Source organism: Ranitomeya variabilis, chromosome 1 (assembly GCF_051348905.1).
Source record: "Ranitomeya variabilis isolate aRanVar5 chromosome 1, aRanVar5.hap1, whole genome shotgun sequence".
Taxonomy (NCBI): domain Eukaryota; kingdom Metazoa; phylum Chordata; class Amphibia; order Anura; family Dendrobatidae; genus Ranitomeya; species Ranitomeya variabilis.
Window position 1 is genome coordinate 749610266 of NC_135232.1, and position 25883 is coordinate 749636148.

Genomic DNA, 25883 nt, shown 5'->3' on the forward strand with positions numbered 1-25883 from the left:
TCTCCTCTAATAGTAAATGTTTTTTGAGGTGCTACTGTATGTGTTTCAGGGTGTATTGGAGTGCATACGCTTTACCAGTCTAGTAGTCCCACTCATTCCAGATGGGGAAAATGTTTTCTGAGGCCCTCCTCTATGTGTATTCTAGGGTGTTTTGCAATGCCTACTTTCAATTGTTGATAGGCTTTACCAGTCTAGGAGTCCCATTCCTTACATGAACATAGCCTAAGGGGTGGAGGAGTCGGGTTTTTCTCTCTTTTTTAATTTTGCCATATATACAAATCATTGTAGAGGAAAGAATGTTTCCTACCATTCTTTCTTGTAAAATCAGTTTTATCTTCAGTTTGGTAAGTTTTATTGCCAGTCCGTATAAATGGCATAATGCTCTGACAACATTGTTCCTAGCACAACCATGTAGTCTGAGATGCGTCCATGCATCTTCCCAATGCTGTTCCTATTCCATTTGAGCACTTTCCCCAACCATTTCAGAGATTTTATTGCCCCTGAGACCTCCTGGGAGTATTTCCCAGAAAAATTTTCAAGTTTCATATTGACTTCCATTATACTCGTTACTCGATTCGAGCACTTGAGCATTTTAGTGCTCGCTTATAACTACTAGTGATACTAGGACCCTGGTCCTCACCCATCTACAGCACGTTTTATAGACTTTAAATGACAAGTAAAAACTTAAATGAAAATAAAAGTTCTCAATTTATCATGGAAACTATAAGTAATTAAGATAAAAATAGACGATGCATTTTTAAATTGCATACCTTGAACAATTGTACACCAATGCAGGAAAACATGAACTGTAGAAGCGTTGTTACCAGGACAATGTTACCAATGGTTTTAATTGCTACAAATAAACACTGGACTACATGCTGTTGAAGGTCAAAAAAAGAAAAGAGAGATGTAAGTGTAAATGCAACTACAAAAAAATCAAATATGGTGGTGGAGAATTAAACATAAAAAAATGACTACTGTATTTTTCCTACCTTTAAACCTTTAGCACGATTTATGGCTCGAAGAGGACGTAAAACTCTGAGTACCCTAAGAATCTTTACTACAGAAATAGCACTGGACCTTGGATTAAAAAAAGGTGAGTTAAGAGAAATATTAAACATTCAAGCTATGCTCTTCTATATGTTGACAGCAAATCTTGTAAAAATGCAGAATTATAAGCTGTATATTTAAGTAACTGATATAACCACTTTGATAACATTCATTGTAAATACATAATTTCATAAAACAAAAAAATAAATACATGTATATGTATTAAAGTTGGTTTGAATTGATTTGTATGTACCATTTCATCGGCCACGACTGAGGCCCTGCATGGGAGTGGGTGTACCACCTGCCAAAATCCTTAGCTCTTCTTTTGATTAGCCAGCCTGATGCAACATTATTGCAGAATAACGCACATGTCATTGCTGATGCTAGTATATATGCAGTAAGTTCTCCACGGTAACCCAGGAGCAGTTTTTTAACATGACAATGCCAGACAACATGTTGCCTGTGCTACTGTGAGCAGCCTGCATGACGTAAACTTGCTACCATGGCCTGCAGCATCTCTGGACTTATCTCCCATGATGTACATCTGCTACGTCATTGCTTGGCAATTGAAAAGGGTGCTGCCAGCAGCGGTTCTTGATGATTTGCATGCTGTAGTGCATTCAGTGTGGCAGAAAATTTCTAAAACAACCGTTAATAACCTCATTGATAGCATGTCATGGCATGCAAGTTCATGAATTACTGGACATGGTGCTCATATTCGATATTGAATAAATTAATGTTTGGAATCCAATCCTGTAATTTTCATAATTACAGGACTTTTCTTTCTTGGTATTGCAATTTCAGTGTTGAGGAGTGTATATACAGTTGAAATCAGAAGTTTACATACACTATATAAAAAGACATATGCATTTTTTCTCAATATCTGACATGAAATCAGAATAAACCTTTTGCCATTTTAGGTCAATTAGGATTACCTTAATTATTAAAATTCGCCAAATGACAGAGTAATGAGGCATTTTTATTACTCTCATTAATTTGGCATTTGGCAAATATTAATAATTATGGTAATTGACCTAAAACAGGAAAGGTTTATTATGATTTCATGTCAGATATTGGGAAAACATGCATATGTGTCTTTTTTATAGTATATGTAAACTTATAGTTTCAACTGTAACTTAGTGCCGGAAAGGTGTCATCAAAAAATTAGCTATCGTTTAAATCATGTTTTTATGTTAAATACATTTTTTTTTTTTTTACAAATGTCATATCACTACCAACAGTAAAAAAATAAATAAAAAAAACTTCTCTTCACACTTGCGAACAGGCCTAGTGTTAATCTTCTACTGGACATTCAGTGTCTCTGACTCACACACCAACTCCTCATCTCACCCCTATCTGTCAGTGTCCCCCAAGGTTCAGTTTTATGACCCCTGCTATACTCCATCTACACCTTCTCACAGCTTTCAGTATCACCTCTATGCTTATGACACACAGATCTACATCTCAGGACCTGACATCACCTCCTTAGTAACCAGAATACCACAATAATAGACCTCTATATCATCTTTCTTCTCTGCTAGTTTTCTAAAACTTAACATGGATAAAACCGAATTCATCATGTTTCCACCATCTCATTCAGCTCCCCAACTGACCTATCCATCACAATCAATGGCTTGACTCTGATCTCTCCTTCAAATCCGAGACTCAAGCCCCTTCCCCTTTCTGCCGACTCCAACCCAAAAATATCTCACAAATCCGCAAATTCCTCAACCATGAATTTGCAGAGACACTAGTGCATGCCCTCATCATCTCCCGCCTCGACAACTACAACCTCCTGCTCTGTGGCCTCCATGCTAACACTATCGCACCCATCCAATCTATCCTAAACTCTGCTGGATGACTAATTCACCTGTCACCCTGCTATTCCCTGGCTTCTCCCCTCTGTCAATCCCTTCACTGGCTCCCCATTGCCCAGAGACTCCTGTTCAAAACCCTAAGTTTGGCATACAAAATTATCCAAAACCTGTCTACTCCATACCTTTATTGGCCATTCAAACCCATTTGTGTTAATGTAAGGGGGCAACCAGACTGCGGGTACCTGTGTGCATCCCCTGTTCTTGGGGGGAAACTTTAGTGAGGGGAACCTTCCTCTGTTGCCTGGGAGAAGCTGCAGTGAGGCTGGACTTCCTCCTGATCAAGAGGGACAGGGATATAAAAGGGGAAAGTGCACACAGAAGAGCAGTTTGGCGCCCACCCTGGGCAGCGCGCACAGAGGTGAACGGCGTGCTCCGCTTCCCCTCCCCATCAGAGATTGCCAGCAATGCAATGGGCCGCATAGAGAGGGCCCCTGTCGCCTGCAGAGCCATGCACACAGAGCAGAGAGAAGGGCTAGGCGTGCTGTAGAAGCCAGAGAGAGGAGTGCTCTGTTCTGGGAGCACCAGCGTTGCTCAGGTCAGCGTCCGCCATCGCCACGCCACCAACAGCGGGGACCAGAGAGGGAGAGACATGCAGTGTGTGCCCTGTGACCACCATAAAGCAAAGTGCCAGATACTTCAGGCCCGTGAGTACTGCGCGTGTGCCGCTTGAAAGAGACTTGGTGCATGACTGTTATCTATACCCTGACGTTGCCAGCTAATAATTGCCCTGAGACTTGTGACCTGACTTCATTAGTGATTATAGTTGCAGAGCCACCTTGGGCTCATACAGGACTGTGGCCCGTACCCTTATCAGTCACTGTAGTATATGGATAAGGGGCAGTGGAAGGTACCAGAGACCGACCACTGTCGCCAGAAGACAGGGTATTGTTGTTAACCCCATTGGAAAGGACACCGCACCAGCCGTTGTTGGCGCTATTTACTTCATGGACTGAGGAACTAGTGACTTTCATCGGAATCGCCATGATCTGTACCGTTGTTTTTCTACTCACCATATCCTTTTGCCATTTATACTGTTAATCCCTTGTTTAACCCTTTTCCTCCCTACGTGGAGTATTCCCGTTACATTAAAACTGCTATACTTGCTAACCCTTGCTCTGCCTCCTGCCCATCACTGCATCCCGCAACCTGCTTACATTAACTTCTGTTCATGTTATCAGGCCAAAATCACCAGGTTTTGTGAACTTTTGATTAGGGTAATTTGGATGTTTTGGGTTGTTGTTATGATTTTAAAAGAGAAACCACTGTAGTTTAACAATAAATGGCTTCACCCAACCACTAACCACGAGTGGAGAAAAAGTTTTGGTGTTATCAATCATTCATGCTCTCTGAAAAAAGGCCAAAAAAGCAAAAATTCTGTCGGGGTATGTAAACTTTTAAGCACAACTGTATCTGCATGCAACCTCTGATCGTTACAAGATCTCCTTCTCTACTGCCCTTTTATCTCCACTTCCTACAATCGCATACTAAATTTCACCCGTAGATATCCTCTACTTTGGAACAATGTACCCGAACATATCATACTCTCGCCTACCATGGGAACCTTCAAAAGGAACCTGAAGAAATACCTCTTCCGACAAACCTACAACCTACACTACTTTCAAAAATTAAATTTAGAACCAGGGTCTCAAATCAATATCATTACAATCCCTATCCAACGAAATATTTATTGATAAATAGAACCCACAAATTGGTTCACACCACAAATTGACTAAATACACACAAACATTTGTGCTCACACAGAAACACTAAATTTAAAATGGGGTATGCTAGGTGTCCCTGGTGTGTACACTATGCTCACACCTGCCTGTCTGCGGGGGTTGGCACCCTAGGGGGGAGCGTTATGGCGCCCCCGCTTCGCGATGGCTATCCCTTGGGACCCTGTTAGTTAAAAACAATAGTATCTATAGAACACAAAAGGCAATAGTAGTTTTGTGTTCTGTTTTTAACCCCTTAGTGACAGAGCCAATTTGGTACTTAATAACCAGGCCAATTTTTACAATTCTGACCACTGTCACTTTATGAGGTTATAACTCTGGAACGCTTCAACGGATCCTGCTGATTCTGAGAATGTTATTTCGCAACATATTGTACTTCATGTTAGTTGTAACATTTCTTCAATATTACTTGCGATTATTTATGAAAAAAACAGAAATATGGCAAAAAATTATAAAATTTAGCAATTTTCAAACTTTGTATTTTTATGCCCTTAAATCAGAGAGATATGTCACAAAAAATAGTTAATAAATAACATTTCCCACATGTCTACTTTACATCAGCACAATTTTGGAATCAAAATTTGTTTTTGTTAGGGAGTTATAAGGGTTAACAGTTGACCAGCAATTTCTCATTTTTACAACACCATTTTTTTTTTAGGGACCACATCACATTTGAAGTCATTTTGAGGGGTCTATATGATAGAAAATAACCAAGTATGACACCATTCTAAAAACTGCACCCCTCAAGGTGCTCAAAACCACATTCAAGAAGTTTATTAACCCTTTATGTGCTTCACAGGAACTGAAACAATGTGGAAGGCAAAACTGAACATTTAACTTTTTTTTGCAAACATTTTACTTCAGAACCATATTTTTTTATTTTCACAAGTGTAAAAACAGAAATTTAACCATAAATGTTGTTGTGCAATTTCTCCTGAATACGCCGATACCCCATATGTGGGGGTAAACCACTGTTTGGGCACACCGTAGAGCTTGGAAGAGAAGGAGCGCCGTTTTACTTTTTCAATGCAGAATTGGCTGGAATTGAGATCGGATGCCATGTCACGTTTAGAGAGCCCCTGATGTGCCTAAACAGTGGAAACCCCCCCACAAGTGACACCATTTTGGAAACTAGACCCCTTAAGGAACTTATCTAGATGTGTGGTGAGCACTTTGAGCCCCCAAGTGCTTCACAGAAGTTTATAAAGTAGAGCCGTGAAAATAAAAAATCGCATTTGTTTACACAAAAATGATCTTTTTGCCCACAAATTCTTATTTTCACAAGGGTAACAGGACAAATTAGACCACAAAAGTTGTTGTGCAATTTCTCCTGAGTACGTCAATACCCCATATGTGGGAGTAAACCACTGTTTGGGCGCACCGCAGAGCTTGGAAGAGAAGGAGCGCCGTTTTACTTTTTCAATGTAGAATTGGCTGGAATTAAGATCGGACACCATGTTTCGTGTGGAGAGCCCCTGATGTGCCTAAACAGTAGAAACCCCCCACAAACGACCCCATTTTGGAAACTAGACCACTCAAGGAACTTATCTAGATGTGTGGTGAGCACTTTAAACCCCCAAGTGCTTCACAGAAATTTATAAAGTAGAGCCGTGAAAATAAAAAATCCTTTTTTTTCCCTCAAAAATGATTTTTTAGCCTGCAATTTTTTATTTTCTAAAGGGTAACAGGAGAAATTGTACCCCAAAATTTATTGTGCAATTTATGCTGAGTAGGCTGATACCCCATATGTTGGGGTAAACCACTGTTTGGGCGCATGGCAGAGCTCGGAAGGGAAGGAGCGCCGTTTTGGAATGCAGACTTTGATAGAATGGTCTGCGGGCGTTATGTTGCGTTTGCAGAGCCCCTGATGTACCTAAACAGTAGAAACCCCCCACAAGTGACCCCATTTTGGAAACTAGACCCCCCAAGGAACTTATCTAGATGTGTGGTGAGAACTTTGAATGCCCAACTGCTTCACAGAAGTTTATAATGCAGAGTCGTGAAAATAAAAAATATTTTTTTTTTCCACAAAAAAGATTTTTTAGCCCCCAAGTTTTTATTTTCACAAGGGTAACAGGAGAAATTGGACCCTAAAAATTGTTGTCCAATTTATCCCGAGTATGCTGATGCCCCATATGTGGGGGTAAACCACTGTTTGGGTGCACGGCAGAGCTCGGAAGGGAGGGAGCACCATTTGACTTTTTGAGCTCAAAATTGGCTGTGGCGTTTAGAGACCCCCTGATGTACCTAAACAGTGGAAACCCCCCAAATCTAACTCCAACCCTAACCCCAACACACCCCTAAGGCTTCTTTCACACTTCAGTTGTTTGGCGTCAGTCAGCTCCGACATAGTGACGGATCAACGGATCCGTCACAATTGTTGAGAAAACGGTTTTAACGGATCCGTTTTTTTGACGGATCCGTTACTTGGGGGTTGTCTGGGAAAAGTATCTACTTTTTGGAGCATGCACAATTGAAAAAGCGGATTGGGGCGACGGATCCGCCAAAATGACGGTAACGACGGATCCGTCGCCCATAGGCGGCCATTTTATGGAATGACGAACGCGACGGATCCGTCGCGAACCGCAATTTCGGCGCAGACAAAAAATGTTACAATGGCCGTCAATGTCTAGATGACATCCGCCAAATCTCGACGGATCCATCGCATGGAGGATGGAACGGACGACCATCCGCCACAATCCGTCGCTAATGCATGTCTATGGGAATATAGCGGATCCGCGAAAAAAAATGGTGGATCTGCTATTTGAGGAAAATGGCGGTTTCAGACTGACGCCAAAAGACTGAAGTGTGAAAGAGGCCTAACCCTAATGCCAACCCGATCCATAATCCTAATCACAACCCTAAGGATAATCGCAACCCTAACCCCAAAACAACCATAACCCTAATCAGAACCCTAAATCCAACACACCCCTAATCCTAATCTCAACCCTAACCTCAAACCTAACCCTAATCCCAATACACCCCTAATCCCAACCCTAACCTTAACCCTAATCCCAAACCTAACCCTAATCCCAAACGTAACCCTAATGCCAACCCTAATCCAAACCCTAATCCCAACTCTAATCCTAACTTTAGCCGCAACCCTAGTCCTAACTTTAGCCCCAACCCTAACCCTAACTTTAGCCCCAACTCTAACTCTAGCCCTAACTTTAGCCCCAACCTTAACCCTAGCCCTAACCCTAAATTTAGCCCCAACCCTAACCCTAAATTTAGCCCTAACCCTAACCCTAAATTTAGCCCCAACCCTAACCCTAGCCCTAACCCTAACCCTAGCCCTAACCCTAATTTTAGCCCCAACTCCTCTCTCCTGCCGGCCGGCAGATGGCAGCAGTGAGCGGGCGCACTGCGCATGCGCCCGCCATTTTCTTTCCATAGGAAGAAGCCGGCCGGCAGGAGAGGACGCAGGAGGACCCAGGGACACCGGTAAGTATGATAGGGTCCCCGAATCCCCCTATTTCTCTGTCCTCTGATGTGCGATCACATCAGAGGACAGAGAATTACACTTCGCTTTTTATTTTTTTTTGCTGTTTCCGGTAAACAGTTAATTACCGGCGATCGCAAAACAGGGGTCGGTAAAAACCGACCCGGATCATGTTCTTTGGGGTCTCGGCTACCCCCAGCAGCCGAGACCCCACAGATGTCCCGGGTGCCGGCCGGCGGGCGCACTGCACATGCGCCCGCCATTTATGTGCCGGAAGAAGATGGCGGCGCCCATCGGGAGGTGTGTGTCAATAATTTGCGGAAATATTTGTACTCCAAGTTGGGTGTCCTTCATGTGTGTTGCCTGTAGCAGTAGGGATCCCAGACTGGCAGGCCTGTAATAACTTTTAGTCAACTATCTGTGTTACTATCCTTAAATTTTTAGAACATTTGTGGTATTCCAAGCTGATATTTGTGCCACTTGAGTGTGGCTGATCACAAATCACGTTTAAGCTGTTGCATGAGGTACCAGGGCTCCCAGCACAACAGGCCTACACCAGTCCCTCACCCACCTTGTCTTAATTTAAACTTAAATACAAAGCTGTAAATGCCGGCCTAGACCCTGATACCTCATGCACGGCCCATAGCTGACTGCTGCTGTGTCATTATTAAATTTGTACTGTGGGTCAATTGATGCCACTTTTCCTGGTGTCTGCCCCTAATGTGAACTTTTTGGGCAGCTTTTTGCCCCCCCCCTCGAAGGTGTTGTCTATGCATTTGGATTTGCCTCCCGTTGAATTCAATGAGGTTCGGATCCGTTTGACAAACTCCTTGGCAATCAAACTGAATCAAACCAAACCTTGAAAGGTTCGCTCATCTCTAATTATTACAAAAATGGAAGACCTCTCTTATAATGGGAGGATGGAAAAGTTGGACTTGTTTTGCTTAGAAAAAAAGACACCTCAAAGGAGATCTCATTAACATGTATTAATACAATGATGATCAAAAGAGTAACAATGTTTTAAACTTTTGACTTTCAGGCTCCATATCTCACCATCCACTACTGCTTCGAACATGAGACTACCATAATTTTATAGACAGTCAGCTTGGCTAACTCATACATAAATTGTACTTGAAACTATTCAGCATATGATTAGTTATGCAAATTTGCATCATGTCACTGCATTATTATTCTTTTTGCTCCTAAAAATCTACATTTTAAGTTTTAATATTTTGTCAGTATTTTGTAAATTCACCCTTGGCTTTCAACATTGCTTGAATCCTTCTGGGCATGCTCTCGTTCAGAATCAAACACGTATCGAATGAAATCTGATCCCGTATCTCTTCTGCATGTTTTTTTCTTGAACTCTACCTACAAGTGTTCGATTGGGATGAGGTCTGGGGACTATGTGGGCAATCCAGCTCCTCTACTTCAATGTCATTGAACCATTTTTTTGAGAATCTCAATGTATGTTTCAGGTCATTGTCCTGCTGGAACACTATGTCGTCCTATGTCCTATTCATATCCATAGTACCCGAGCGTACAAAGTAACTCGTCTTGTGGGATACTCATATATAGCTCAGCATTGAAACTACCCAATCAAATATTCAACGCTTTTGGCTGTGAAAAAAAGCCATACTGTCACGATCTCCACTCTGTTCTTGTCTGATATGTTACTTTGGGTATGGCCTGTCAGTCTGTTTTTTTTTGTGCTGGGTCTGTGATGCAATTATCTGTGTTCACTTTCCTTGATTAGTCTTCTACTTAAGCATGCTAGCTCCTTCATCCAGTGTCAGTCGTACACTTGCTACTGCCTGTGTAAGCCTAAGCCCTCTGTGCCTGACCTAGCCTGACTTTATTCCCTTCCTGGTTTTAGACTCTTGGCTTGTGACCTGACTTCCCTTGTGCCTGATCCCTGTAATCTGTCTTTTCTTTCTGGTTTTCCTGACCTCGGCTCGTGAATTGGATTTTGTCTCTAACTTCCCCTGGTTGTACTGCACCATTTCTAGGACCTGACCTCAGATTGTTTGACCTCCCTTAACTTACTCTTTAAGTAGTATATATTTTTGCCATGTGTTATTGTAGTCCTTCTCTCTACTTCTGGGGTTAATATTTACCATAGTGACTTGTGTGACACATATCATCAGGTTTCCTCCACCTTACTTCACAGTTCCTTCAATTTCTTGATTCTTTTCCCCATGTTTTTTCCAGACCCATTTGCACCCATCATAGCCTAGTCTCATCACTCTAAATCACCTGCTTCCTATCTTCTTCTACTTTCCACTGTAAACTTGAGTCGACACTTCTTATGACCATATTGAAGTTGAGGCTTTTTCACTTTTTTCGAACCACCATTCCTAACTTGTCTAACATGCGTTGCATGATGTTTGCATGGACTGCTGAGATCTCACTATTATGAAGCATATGAGCCACCTCCACTGCTGTGTTTATTTCATCCAGAACTGATAGTGTGGCGCCCCAGGGTCCTGGTCATCACAGTAGCATTGCTTTCCTCACGGGGAGAGTGATGTTATGTTTGGAGGCAAGAAGGGATAACTGGCAACAGGTAAACACAAGCATGCAACACATTCACACTCCAGGCCACCAGGGGAAGCTTTTGATCCTATTAACTAGGTGGCTCCCCATATATATGGTAGTTTGTAGGGAAAGTTAGTGAGTTCTTGCCAGGAAACAGACTGGAGCAGTCTGAGGCAGAGGAAGGTGTACGGAGCTGTGCAGCCGCAGCGCTGCAGCTCCTGCAAAGAGATTATACGAAAGCCGAATATATTGCAGTGAGCGGGTAGGAGAGCGAAGCACAGGAGAGGTGCAGAGGTGCCTTCTGAGGCGCAGAGACCGGTAGCCGAAACACCGAGGTTGTAAGAGCCTCTACGACTTAAATCAGAGACTGGCAGGACAGCTGAACTCCAAGTTACCTGTCCACCTTAATACCCAGGAGGCACGGTGACACCCTTAGAGCCCGGGGCGTGCTATAAACAGGCTCAAGTCACCAGTCATACGGGTTGTGTCCTATCCTATACGGGGGACAGAGAGAGAACATCTGTGAGGACCTTATCTGAAACCATAGGCAGTAAGGGACTACAACACCACGGCGCTAGAGGAAGGCTTTGATTTCCACCTGGATAAGGGGACTCCTAACTTGCCTCCAAGCCGGCCGGACCCTGCCTGCCCTGTGATCTGGTGCCCTGGATTATGGCTGCCTGAAGTCTTCAGTAAACAAGGTAAAGAGACTGCAAACCTGTGTCCTCATTCCTTACTGCGCCATTCACCATCTTCCATCTACACACTGGGAACCCTGGGGATATACTTCACCTGTGGGAAGGGATACCATGTAGCTGCCATAACATCACCCCAGAGGACCCCTTAAAGCAGCTTCGGTCCCCACTGACCGAATACCACAGGTGGTGTCACGAACACAAACTTTATTCCCTTTAAAGACCTTTCCCCTTTTACATGGGCGCCTGGGTCCACGGACCGGGTCGCAGCCACTGTGACATCCCCCTATGAACATAGGCCCCGGTACCGAGTACCCCACGGCCCTAGCGGGCAACTCAATAGACCTTGTGATGAGCGAACTTGTTGACTCCAATATTTTGCCTGGATGTCCACCTTTTGGCTTCTGAGTGGATTGACGGACTTAATCTCATATTCTTTCAACTGTCATGGCACTCACATGATATAGTTTGGCAAATTTTCTTGGCTGAGAGACCGCTATCGATGAGCTGGATGCTGCTGCTTTTCTTTGCTTGGAGAAATCTCTTCATGGCTGTGCTTCTATTCGAACCAGTAACCTTTCGCTTGGGACTCAACCTAATGACACACTAAGCTATTAGGGAATGTGAGAACAGGTTGTATTTTGTAGTATACAGGAAGAAAAAGATTTTGAAAAACAGTAACAATGCAGTGACATGACAAGAATCTGCATAACTAATCATATGCAAAATAGTTGAAAGTCAAATTGTGTGAGATAGCCAAGATGATTGTCTATAAAATGATGGTAGTCTCACATTCGAAACAGTAGTGGATGGTGAGATATGGAGCCAGAAAGTCAAAAGTGAAAAACATTGTTACCCTTTTGTTTGTCAGTGTACATGTTTTATCAGTACAAAGGATTAGCACATAATTTATTAATTCCAAAAATTTTGAACAGGACCTGGGGGCATTCGCTATGCGTGGAGGAAAGGTGACTCCAGCATCTAAATAGGAAAGGGTTCTTTAGGCTTCTTTCACACTTCCGTCTTCTGCTGTACGTCGTTGTGCAGTAAAATAACGTGTCGACGTACGTCACTAAAATAGTGAAAAACGTGTGTGACGCATCCAGTGTAGTGACGGATGCGTCGTTTGTGCTCTTGCCACAATTTCATTTGAGAAATTGCCGGGAATCATATGTCCGGGGACGAGAGAGAACGAGAGAGAGAGAGAGAAAGAGAGAGAGAGAGAGCGAGAGACTTTTCCCTGGATCTGAATATCCTTCCGGGCATGCTCAGAGGGGAAAAACGTGATACATCGCTGGATTCCTGTGTGTGACGGTCAGTCTGAACGTTTTCTCCGCACGACGGACCACTATTTTCCGACGGATCCAGTGCACGACGGATGAAACGGATGGCCATCCGTCACAATCTGTAGCTAATACAAGTCTGTGTGAAAATGTAGGATCCTGGAAATTTTTTTGCATTCACAAAAAATGACGGATTGTGACGGGAGCAGAAAGACAGAAGTATGAAAGAGGCCTTACAGTTATAGTACTCAGAATTCCTTACCGCAAGAGATAGTAATGGCAGACTGTATAACAGCATTTCAAAAGGGCTGGATACCTTTGTCACAACAAATGGCTTTGTCGGTTATAAATAATTTTGCACTAGAGAATGTATTATTAGTGGAGTAAGGTAGAACTTGAAGGACCTACAGAATGTCTTTTTTCAACTTATATAAAAATGTCTTATAGGAAGGCCTAGCATCTATCAATTATTTAAAAATAACCTGTCACAGGTTGTGATGAGTGAGTATGCTCGGTACTCGGGTTTTCCCTAGCTTGCTCGGGTGTTCTCCGAGTATTTTGGCGTGCTTGGAGATTTAGTTTTGTCTCTACAGCTGCATGATTTGCAGCTGCTAGACAGCCTGAATACATATGGAGATTTTCTAAAAAACAGGCATTCCCCACATGTATTCAGGCTGTCCAGCAGCCGCAAATAATAAATTCTCTCTCCTCTGACATGTACAGTGGGCATGGAAAGTATTCATACACCTTTAAATTTTTCACTCTTTGTTTCATTGCAGCCATTTGGTAAATTCAAAAAAGTTCATTTTTTTTTCTCATTAATGTACACTCTGCACCCCATCTGGACTGAAAACCCCCAGAAATGTAGTAATTTTTGCAAATTTATTAAAAAATAAAAACTGAAATATCACATGGTCATAAGCATTCTGACCCTTTGCTCAGTACTGAGTAGAAGCACCCTTTGAGCTAGTACAGCCATGAGTCTTCTTGGTAATGATCCAACAAGTTTTTCACAGCTGGATTTGGGGATCTTCCTTACACATCCTCTCCAGTTCCGTCAGGTTGGATGGTGAACGTTGGTGGACAGCCATTTTCAGGTCTCTCCAGAGATGCACAATTGGGTTTAGGTCAGGGCCCTGGCTGGGCCAGTCAAGAATGGTCACAGAGTTGTTCTGAAGCCACTCCTTTGTTATATTAGCTGTGTGCTTAGGGTCCTTGTCTTGTTGAAAGACACCTTCGGCCAAGTCTGGGGTCCAGAGCACTCTGGAAGAGGTTTTCATCCAAGATATCTCTGTACTTGGCCGCATTTATTTTTCCTTCAATGACAACCAGTCGTCCTGTCCCTGCAGCTGAAAAACACCCCCATAGCATGATGCTGCCATCACCATGTTTCACTGTTGGGATTGTATTGGGCAGGTGATGAGCCGTGCCTGGTTTTCTCCACACATACCGCATAGACTTATCACCAAAAAGGTCTATCTTTGTCTCATCAGACCAGAGGATCTTATTTCTCATAGTCTGGGAGTCCTTCATGTGTTTTTTTTTAACAAACTGTATGCAGGCGTTCATATGTCTTGCACTGAGGAGAGGCTTCCATTGGGCCACTCTGCCATAAAAGACTGACAGGTGGAGGGCTGCAGTAATAGTTGACTTTGTGGAACATTCTCCCATCTCCATACTGCATCTCTGGAGCTCAGCCACAGTGATCTTGGGGTTCTTTACCTCTCTCACCAAGGCTCTTCTCCCATAATTGCTCAGTTTGGCTGGAAGGCCAGGTCTAGGAAGACTTCTGTTGTGAATTCTGCTCTTGGGCTCCCTCCGGTGGTTATAAGTGGTAGTGCTGCTGTCTTTGGATCGCAGCATTCATCAGGTGTGTCCACTTATTGCAATTCTGACTGGGCTATTTAGTCTTGCTTGACCCTTTAGTTAGTGCCAGTTGTCCGTTGTTTCCTGGAGGATTCACTTCCCTGCCTGGTCTCTCTAGCTTGCTGTTCATTTCAACAAAGATAAGTGCTGGCTTTGTTTTCTGCAGTCCACATGCTGTGGGCCTGATCGTTCTACTTATTTTCCATGTTTTGTCTTGTCCAGCTTGGTCTGTATAAGGATTTGTTTAGCCAAGCTGGTATCTCTGGAGATGCAGATATACCCTCCATGCCTTTAGTTAGATGTGGAGATTTTGTATTTTCTGTGGTGGATATTTTCTAGTGTTTTAATACAGACCGCATAGTACTCTGTCCTATCCTTTCTATTTAGCTAGAATTGGCCTCCTTTGCTAAATTCTGATTTCAGTCTGCGTATGTTATTTCCCTCTCTTCTCACAGTCAATATTTGTGGGGGGCTGTCTATCCTTTGGGGATTTTCTCTGAGGCAAGATAGTTTTCCCTTTTCTATCTCTAGGGGTAATTAGTCCTCCGGCTGTGTCGAGATGTCTAGGGAGTGATAGGTACATTCCACGGCTACTTCTAGTTGCGGTGTTAAGTTCAGGGTCTGCGGTCTGTACAGGTACCACCTTCTCCAGAGTACGTCTCATGCTGCTCCTAGGCCACCAGTTCATAACAGTACAACTGGCCAACAATGAGTTAATTGCATCTCAGAAGAAGGAAAGGAAAGTGCTGAGCCATTTTTTTTTCTGTAGTCTGTTGTGCCTTTTCTTTCCTTTTTACCTCTGGGTGGTTCAGGAGTTTGGCGCTGGTATGGACGTTCAGGGATTGGCTTCTCGTGTGGACCAGCTTGCTGCTAGAGTACAGGGTATTTCCGATTATATAGTTCAGACTCCGGTTTTAGAGCCTAGAATTCCAACTCCTGATTTGTTTTTTGGGGACAGGTCCAAATTTTTGAGCTTTAAAAATAACTGTAAACTGTTTTTAGCTCTGAAACCCCGTTCCTCTGGTGATCCCATCCAGCAGGTTAAAATAGTCATTTCTCTGCTGCGCGGTGACCCTCAGGATTGGGCGTTCTCCCTGGAAGCTGGAAATCCTGCTTTGCTTAATGTAGACATCTTTTTTCAAGCGCTAGGGTTATTGTATGATGAACCTAATTCAGTGGATCATGCTGAGAAGACCTTGTTGGCCCTGTCTCAGGGTCAAGAAGCGGCAGAATTATATTGCCAGAAATTTAGAAAATGGTCTGTGCTAAGTGGAATGAGGATGCCTTGGCTGCAATTTTCAGAAAGTCAGAAAGGGTCTTTCGGAATCTGTTAAAGATGTTATGGTGGGGTTTCCCACGCCTGCTGGTCTGAGTGATTCTATGTCTCTGGTCATTCAGATTGATCGGCGCAGAGTTGTGCGCGCTGTGGCATTGTCTTCCGAGCGGAGTCCTGAGCCTATGCAGTGTGATAGGATTGTGTCTAGAGCTGAACGACAAGGATTCAGATGTCAGAATCAGTTGTGTTTTTACTGCGGCGATTCTGCTCATGTTATTTCTGATTGCCCTAAGCGTACTAAGAGAATCGCTAGTTCTGTTACCATCAGTACTGTACAACCTAAATTTCTGTTATCTGTGACCCTGATCTGATCATTATCGTCATTTTCTGTCATGGCATTTGTGGATTCAGGCGCCACTTTAAATTTAATGGACTTTTGCCAGACGTTGTGGGTTCCCTTTGCAGCCTTTGCAGAGTCCTATTCCTTTGAGGGGCATTGATGCTACACCGCTGGCTAAAAATAAACCTCAGTTTTGGACACAGCTGACCATGTGTATGGCGCCAGCTCATCAGGAAGATTGTCGTTTTCTGGTGTTGCATAATTTGCATGATGCTATTGTGCTGGGTTTCCCATGGTTACAGGTGCATAATCCGGTACTAGATTGGAAATCTATGTCTGTGACTAGTTGGGGTTGTCAGGGGGTTCATGGTGACGTTCCTTTGATGTCAATTACCTCCTCCCCCTCTTCTGAAATTCCTGAGTTTTTGTCAGATTTCCAGGATGTATTTGATGAGCCCAAGTCCAGTTCCCTTCCACCGCATAGGAACTGTGATTGTGCTATCGACTTGATTCCAGGCTGTAAGTTCCCTAAGGGCTGACTTTTTAACCTGTCTGTGCCAGAACATACCGCCATGCGGAGCTATGTTAAGGAATCTTTGGAGAAGGGGCATATTCGGCCATCTTCTTCACCATTGGGAGCAGGTTTTTTTTTTGTTGCCAAGAAGGATGGCTCCTTGAGACCCTGTATTATCGCCTCTTGAATAAGATCACGGTCAAATTCCAATACCCTTTGCCTTTGCTTTCTGATTTGTTTGCTAGGATTAAGGGGGCTAGTTGGTTTACTTAGATTGACCTTCGAGGGGCATATAATCTTGTTCGTATTAAGCAGGGTGACGAATGGAAAACTGCGTTTAATACGCCCGAAGGCCATTTTGAATACCTTGTGATGCCATTCGGGCTCTCTAATGCCCTATCTGTGTTTCAGTCCTTCATGCATGATATATTTCGGAATTATCTTGATAAATTCATGATTGTATATTTGGATGATATTTTGATTTTTTCAGATGATTGGGAGTCTCATGTGAAACAAGTCAGGATGGTATTTCAGATCCTTCGTGATAATGCTTTGTTCGTGAAGGGGTCTAAGTGCCTTTTTGTAGTACAGAAGGTTTCTTTTTTGGGCTTAATTTTTTCTCCCTCATCTATAGAAATGGATCCGGTTAAGGTTCAGGCCATTCATGATTGGATCCAGCCCACTTCTGTGAAGAGCCTTCAGAAATTTTTGGGCTTTGCTAATTTTTATCGCCGCTTTATTGCCAACTTCTCCAGTGTGGTTAAACCCCTGACCGATTTGACGAAGAAGGGCGCTGATGTGGCGAATTGGTCCTCTGCGGCTGTTTCTGCCTTTCAGGAGCTTAAAGGCCGATTTACTTCTGCCCCTGTGTTGCGTCAGCCGGAGGTCTCCCTTCCATTTCAGGTTGAGGTTGACGCTTCTGAGATTGGGGCAGGGGCCGTTTTGTCTCAGAGGAATTCTGATGGTTCCTTGTAGAAACCGTGTGCCTTCTTTTCTCGAAAGTTTTCGCCTGCGGAACGCAATTATGATGTCGGCAATCGTGAGTTGTTGGCTATGAAGTGGGCATTTGAGGAGTGGCGTCATTGGCTTGAGGGGGCCAAGCACCGTATTGTGGTATTGACTGATCATAAGAATCTGATTTACCTCGAGTCTGCCAGACGGCTGAATCCTAGACCGGCCCGATGGTCCCTGTTTTTCTCCCGTTTTGATTTTGTGGTCTCGTACCTTCCGGGTTCTAAGAATGTTAAGGCGGATGCCCTCTCTAGGAGCTTTTCGCCTGATTCTCCTGGGGTCCTTGAGCCGGTCGGCATTCTGAAGGAAGGGGTGATTCTTTCTGCCATCTCCCCTGATTTACGACGGGCTCTTCAGGAGTTTCAGGCCGATAAACCTGATCGCTGTCCAGTGGAGAAACTGTTTGTTCCTGACAGATGGACTAGTAAAGTGATTTCTGAGGTTCATTGTTCTGTGTTGGCTGGCCATCCTGGGATTTTTGGTACCAGAGATTTGGTTGGTAGGTCCTTTTGGTGGCCTTCTTTGTCACGGGATGTGCGTTCTTTTGTGCAGTACTGTGGGACTTGTGCGCGGGCCAAACCTTGCTGTTTCCGCGCTAGTGGGTTGCTTTTGCCTTTGCCGGTCCCTGAGAGGCCTTGGATGCATATTTCTATGGATTTTATTTCAGATCTTCCAGTTTCCCAGAGGATGTCGATTATCTGGGTGGTTTGTGACCGGTTTTCTAAGATGGTTCATTTGGTACCTTTGCCTAAATTGCCTTCCTCCTCTGATTTGGTTCCGTTGTTTTTTCAGCATGTGGTTCGTTTGCATGGCATTCCGGAGAATATTGTGTCCGACAGAGGTTCTCAGTTTGTTTCTAGGTTTTGGCGAGCCTTTTGTGCTAGGCTGGGCATTGATTTGTTTTTTTCTTCCGCGTTTCATCCTCAGACAAATAGCCAAACAGAGCGAACTAATCAGACTTTGGAAACTTATTTGAGATGCTTTGTGTCTGCTGATCAGGACGATTGGGTGGCTTTCTTGCCATTGGCCGAGTTTGCCCTTAATAATCGGGCTAGTTCTGCTACCTTGGTTTCACCCTTCTTTTGTAATTCTGGTTTTCATCCTCGTTTTTCTTCAGGGCAGGTAGAGCCTTCTGATTGTCCTGGGGTGGACTCTGTGGTTGACTGGTAGCAGCAGATTTGGGCTCATGTTGTGGAAAATTTGGTGTTGTCTCAGGAGGAGGCTCAGCGTTTTGCTAACCGTCGTCGGTGTGTTGGTTCCCGGCTTCGGGTTGGGGATTTGGTTTGGTTGTCTTCTCGTCATGTTCCTATGAAGGTTTATTCCCCTAAGTTTAAGCCTCGGTTTATTGGTCCTTATAGGATTTCTGAGATTGTCAATCCGGTGTCTTTTCGTTTGGCCCTTCCGGCCTCTTTTTCCATCCATAATGTTTTTCATAGATCTTTGTTGCGGAAATATGTGGTGCCTGTTGTTCCCTCTGTTGATCCTCCTGCCCCGGTGTTGGTTGATGGGGAGTTGGAGTATGTGGTTGAGAAGATTTTGGATTCTCGTTTTTCGAGGCGGAGGTTTCAGTATCTTGTCAAATGGAAGGGTTATGGCCAGGAGGATAATTCTTGGGTTGTTGCGTCCGATGTTCATACTGACGATTTGGTTCGTGCCTTTCATTTGGCTCATCCTGATCGGCCTGCTGGCTCTGGTGAGGGTTCGGTGACCACTCCTCAAGGGGGGGGTACTGTTGTGAATTCTGCTCTTGGGCTCCCTCCGGTGGTTATAAGTGGTAGTGCTGCTGTCTTTGGATCGCAGCATTCATCAGGTGTGTCCACTTATTGCAATTCTGACTGGGCTATTTAGTCTTGCTTGACCCTTTAGTTAGTGCCAGTTGTCCATTGTTTCCTGAAGGATTCACTTCCCTGCCTGGTCTCTCTTGCTTGCTGTTCATTTCAACAAAGATAAGTGCTGGCTTTGTTTTCTGCAGTCCACATGCTGTGGGCCTGATCGTTCTACTTATTTTCCATGTTTTGTCTTGTCCAGCTTGGTCTGTATAAGGATTTGTTTAGCCAAGCTGGTATCTCTGGAGATGCAGATATACCCTCCATGCCTTTAGTTAGATGTGGAGATTTTGTATTTTCTGTGGTGGATATTTTCTAGTGTTTTAATACAGACCGCATAGTACTCTGTCCTATCCTTTCTATTTAGCTAGAATTGGCCTCCTTTGCTAAATTCTGATTTCAGTCTGCGTATGTTATTTCCCTCTCTTCTCACAGTCAATATTTGTGGGGGGCTGTCTATCCTTTGGGGATTTTCTCTGAGGCAAGATAGTTTTTACCTTTTCTATCTCTAGGGGTAATTAGTCCTCCGGCTGTGTCGAGATGTCTAGGGAGTGATAGGTACATTCCACGGCTACTTCTAGCTGCGGTGTTAAGTTCAGGGTCTGCGGTCAGTACAGGTACCACCTTCTCCAGAGTACGTCTCATGCTGCTCCTAGGCCACCAGTTCATAACAGACTTCTGTGGTAACAAACTCCTATTTAAGGATTATGGAGGCCACTGTGCTCTTAGGAACCTTGAGTACTGCAGTAATTCTGTTGTAACCTTAGCCAGATCTGTGCCTTGCCACAATTCTGTCTCTGAGCTCCTTAACCAGTTCCTTTGACCTCATGATTCTCATTTGGTCTGATATGCACTGTGATCTGTGAGGTCTTATATAGACAGGTGTGTTTCTTTCCAAATCAAGTCATAACAGTTTAATTAAACACAACTGGACTCCAATGAAGGAGTAGAACTATCTCAAGGAGGATCACAAGGGATCACAAGGAAATTGACAGCATGTGAGTTAAATATGAGCATCTGAGCAAAGGGCCTGAATACTTATGACCATGTGATATTTCTTTTTTTGTTTTTAAATTAAATTTGCAGCAATTTCTACATTTCTGTTTTTCTTTCAGTCAAGTTGGGGTGGAGAGTGTACAATAATGTGAAAAAAATGAATTTTTTTGAATTTACCAAATGGCTGCAATTAATTAATATCAACCTGCAGCTGTCTGCATAGCCTTTGCTGGTTATTAATTATAGGGGGACCACACATCATTTTTTGGGGGGTCTGCCATTTTAGTAGCGAGTAAAGTCTAATTATACAGCTGTGAGCTGATATTAATAGCCTGGGAAGCTCCATGGGTATTACCCCCTTCCCATGCTATAAACATCTGCCCCCAGCCGTCGGCTTTCCCTCTGCTGGTTAACAAAATTACGCGGGAGGCCACGCCATTTTTTTCAGAAAAATAATCTTTTATGAATTAAATACATGTACAGTAATCTGCACACACCACTATAATAATTGTATATTTCACTGACATCTATATATTGTATCTACCTATTCTATGTGTATTTACTGTATGTAATCCATCTTTTCTATCCTGTCGGCTCCTGCTATGATTTTACACTACGCGGCTGCTGAATTGACGGCTTTTATTCTGATGTGAAAATGATGGGTAAATGACTTAGAGAATTTCTCTATGTAAAAGGTCATGTTAAAATTGCATTGCAGTCGAATAGCAATCACACTGCATTCGGATGTAAATTGGATGCTAGGTGTGAAAAATCAGATTGCACTCGTATGAAAAACGCATAACATTCGCTTGACACTTGCATTACACTCGTCCGACTCTCTTGCATCAAAATCGGATCTGTTTTAAAATCGCTAGTGTGATTCCAGCCAAAGCTTGAGGATCCTGGAATGAAGACAGTTCATTATCTCCTGGTTGCTATGCTTTCAATAAAGCAAAGAGTTTTGTAAAGCTATTAATTTTCAGATTAACCCTATATCTGCAGGTTAATAACATTTGAGGACATTACAAGCTTCCTTTAATGTGTTAAAAGACACAAAAGTTGTATACCGTAATTTAAAAAAGGAGGAGACATTTGAACATTCTACAAGTAAAAGTTAGTCATAGAGATTGTAATTAGAGATGAACCAATATGTTAGGAAAACGATTGCCGAATCCGAATATGCCATATTTGTGCCGTACTGGTAGACTATTTGTGCCAAATTCATGTTTGACGATCGTTTCCAAACATACTCGCTCATCTGTACTTCCGTTCGGCTATGTTCGGCGAATATTGCAAATATGGAGATAGTAATCCGAACCGAATATTTAAAAATTTGCTTATTTCTACTTGTAATATAATGAATAAGAATGAATTGTACTGCTATGTTTTCACATAAACAGATATAAACAAGGCTAAAATTGTACATACAGTATATCGGATAAAACAAGCCATTAATAATTATTGCTCACTGTATGCCACTTGAGATCAGAGAGACTCCAACAACCAGAAGATCAAGGATGTTAAAATAGTTTCTGCAGAATGAACCTTTATGCAGGAAAGCTCCATATACTGTCATCTATAATGAGAAAGTAAACATGATTAAAGGACGGTTAAAACACCAAACAAAATTGTAGGTACATAAAAAAATGAACGTAAATAAAGTAAGGATAAGAATAGAAGAATATTTCTAAATATGTATTTACCTTAAGAACAATTTCTGTTGTAAAAATGACAGTAAAAACGATATCGAAGTACGAGAGAATCTGAAATGAATACACAAAAGATAAATGAAAATCAAAATAATATAATTTTCCCTTAAAGCCAACTTGTAAGCAGGATTTTGCTCAGTAAACTACAGACAGTGTCAGGTCGGCGCCGTTATACTGATTAAAATGATACCTGAGTGATGAAATCCGTTTTGAGGTTGTTTAATGTGCATTGGCAGTTAAAGGACATGTGTCACCTCCTAGATGATTTTTATCTATTACTATGGGCATACAGGTATTAGAATGATTAAACCAGTCTTATACCTGTGTGCCTCATAGCTGCGGCGTAGACATTGAGAAATTGATTTATAATCTTTTATGTTAATGATTTCTTCCAGGCTCTAGGGCGTGCAGTAGGGATATAGTGAGGGGTTTATTATTGCTATTGCAGTATTTGTATACTGCTGCTGCACTGTTAAAACAGCAGCCCTTGTCAAGGCTAAATATTTTCCTTTCTGGAGTGGAGGGATAGTTTTGCATAAGAGGCATCAAGGCAGTACAAAATAACAGTAATAAATCAACAGTCTTTTTCAGGCATAAATATTTTCTTCTTCCTATTAATACTGGAAAGTTTACAGGCATATAAATATATACTTAATTTAAAATGTGCAAGGTGTACGGTAAGGTATTGGTAATTGGACATGCTGCTGATGCTCCATGCAGAGGTCGAGGCCGTGGAACAGGTGAAACTGTGCTGGCTGTGGGAGCACAACAAACACACTTACCCAAAAGACCTAGCTTCCTATCTAATTTTGCAAGAGGCCATGGGACAACACTCGAAGCCAGAACAGTGTGATCAGGTGGTCGATTGGATGGCAGATAATGATTCAAGTTTCCAGCACCACCCTGTATTCAACACAGTTTAGTCTCACTAGCCAAGAGTCTGGACCACATAATCCTAACACTGATCATTCTTCCTTCCACCATAGGGAGTTCCAGGAGACAAGTGATCCCACACTCGGACGGTCTCTTTTTTTCTACTGTTTTCTCATGCACCCCTTCCCACCCAAAAAGGGTATATTGTTCATGTTTTTTTTTCTTTTTCTTCTCCTCCTCATCCACCATGTCAACAGGGTCATCATGCGGCCCTTGTTCCAAAATTTTAGAGGGTCATCATGTGTCACAATTTCCAAATCTTTAGAGGGTCATTATGTGTCACGCTCTCAATTTTTAGAGGGTCATCATGCGGACCTCACCCCAAATTTTTAGAGGGTCATCAGGTGGCTCTCTCTCAAAATCTTTAGAGGGTCATGATGCCTCACTCTCCCCAAATTTTTAGAAGGTCATATTGCGACACTTATTCAAACTATTTGTCTACCAGGGTATATTGCAGTCCTTCCTTCTAATTTTTGGCAACTCTTACACTTAGTGCATAAGCTTTATAAGTCTAGAAGTCCCACCACCTAACAATTTTAGCAGAATGTGTATGAGGCCCTCCTTTATGTCTAATACAGGGTGTATCAGAGTCCATCTTCCTTCTAATTTTTGGCAGTTCTTACATTGTCAGCATAAGCTTTGTGAGTTTCAGACTCCCTCCTTCATAAATTAAACAGGATGTGTCTGACTATGTCACACATACCATATGCCCAGATAAAGTAATATAATGTTAAAATTACATTTACCAGTGACTACCAGTGGCTGTTTTATTTCCCCCTGTACTATGTCATCTACTGCAGTCATAGGCAACGGTGAAATACGATGAGAGAAGGAGGGGTAAGGAGGAGGTGTGTATTAACGGGTGGAGGAGGAGGGTTTTTTCCTCTTTTTAATTTTGCCTTATACACAAGTCATTATACAGGAAAGAATGTTTCCTAGCATTTTTCCTCGAGTTCCGCCCATCCGAACGTCCGACCTGCTCTCCTAAAGCTAACATATCTCCTACCTAGATGGACTGCAGCCATTAGATTTAGAAGAGTGATATCCCATAGAGGAGTCCCAGAGAAATGCTACACAGCAATACCACCTGAGTTATTTTTATCTTTATTTGTTAGACCATATTAATTAAGTACAATAAAAATCAAGTTTTAATCACATTATCCCTTAAGCTGGGTTCATTTACCCTCTGGGTAATCTGTTAGGGGTCATTATTTAAGGAGTCAAGGGGGAATATTATTAAAGGAGACACATGGGGATTTTTACTATTAGGAGGTACAAGGGGAGATTATTACTATGTAGAAGTACAGTAAAGTGCTGCAGATTATGTTGGCGCTATATAAATAAAATTATTATTAGCATTTTTAACATTATTACTGCTTAGTGGCACAGAAGAGGCATTATTACTGTTTAGGGCACTATTCATAGCTCTGTATGGTTTGGGTAGAGGTGGGGAAATGTAAGGAGGGGCAGGAAAGCAACAAGCCAAATATATTTCTGTGTTTTGTTTTGCAGAAATAAGTTATGAATGGAAGCAGTGTTCATGATAGTCTGGGCCAAATGGAAAAGAAAAGGGAAAATTAATGAATACTATCATCAATCATAAGTCATATTGCACGACTCGTTAAAGGGTTGATTGTGACTTGTAGGATCGCTACTTCCAACAGGTGGCGCTATAGAGTTTAAGTCCTCTTTTTCTCTGAAGCGGCAATTTGCATGCTATCATCAAGAATGTCACTGGTGAATTTCTGTGCAGTATACACATTTATGGCCTGCAGAGCACTGGTTGAGAACTGATATTACCATTATGTGGTCACTATATTTTGATAATATTAGTCCTACCACAGTGGTTTTGGTTAATGATCAGTATGGTGGTATTAGCCCTACAGAATTTGTTGATGGTTTGACGGTATTTGTCTGTTATTTTGCAATATAATTATTGCGGTATCAATATCATTAAATCTTATATAGAGGTATTATTGAAAATCATTTTTCTTGTAGAAAATCTTGATTTCCTCCAGGAGGGGTAATATTAGTAATAGAGACGTTAATTTGGGGACCTATGTGCTTTCAAATGTCAGGTCAGAACTTCCATTTGTCGCTGTATAGAGAAAAGAGATAAATCACTATATCCTTCCAACAGATAGAGATGGTATTATCTCTCGCTGTTCATGTGATTCTCTACTGATGCAATGAGGTTTTTTTTTAGCAGACTATAGTGGAACAATATGCAAGATGAAAGCTAGAAAACAAGAAGGAAGCGTAAAGGGGTGGTCCATTACCTAAAATATTTCTAAATATTTATCTTTACACCCTAACTCTACTTCTATCTCCGCCATATCTTGTAACTTTGAAACAAGACATCGTCATGGTGCAGAGATAGAAGCAGTGAGTGACTAAAGCGCTGCCCCACAGCTTCTAGGACTGCCCTCAGAATTAGTGAGTGACACCAGCACTTGCCCCTGATGACAACTTGGTTGAAGGTGATGCTTGTTGCTTTGAGGCAGCACTGGTGTCATCCACAGCTTCTATCAGTGCACCCCTGATGATGGTTTGTTTGAGAGTGGTGATAGAAGCTGTTGGGGGGGACACCAGGCGCTGTTGTTACTGCTGCTATCTCCGCCCCCTGATGACGTCTTATTTCACGGATAGAAACTGACAGCAGAGATAAATAGGAAGGCACATAAGGTATTTCATCACAAAGCTAATCACAAAAGAGGGCAGGGTGTAAAGATAAATACTTAGAAAGGACATTTTAGGTGCCGGACCACCCCATTAACTACATGGAAATACA

General features: G+C 42.5%; 1 protein-coding gene across 1 annotated transcript in view; it reads right to left on the reverse strand.

Annotated features, from left to right (window-relative positions):
* The window catches only part of CACNA1S (calcium voltage-gated channel subunit alpha1 S), a 422207-nt gene that overhangs the window by 143546 nt on the left and 252778 nt on the right, over positions 1-25883 (reverse strand). The window contains exons 19-22 of the mRNA XM_077270340.1: positions 22154-22213; positions 21920-22026; positions 993-1080; positions 771-878 (exon numbers count right to left, since the gene is read on the reverse strand). Of these exons, the coding sequence (XP_077126455.1) occupies positions 771-878; positions 993-1080; positions 21920-22026; positions 22154-22213 (363 nt within the window). The remainder of the gene's footprint in view (positions 1-770; positions 879-992; positions 1081-21919; positions 22027-22153; positions 22214-25883) is intronic.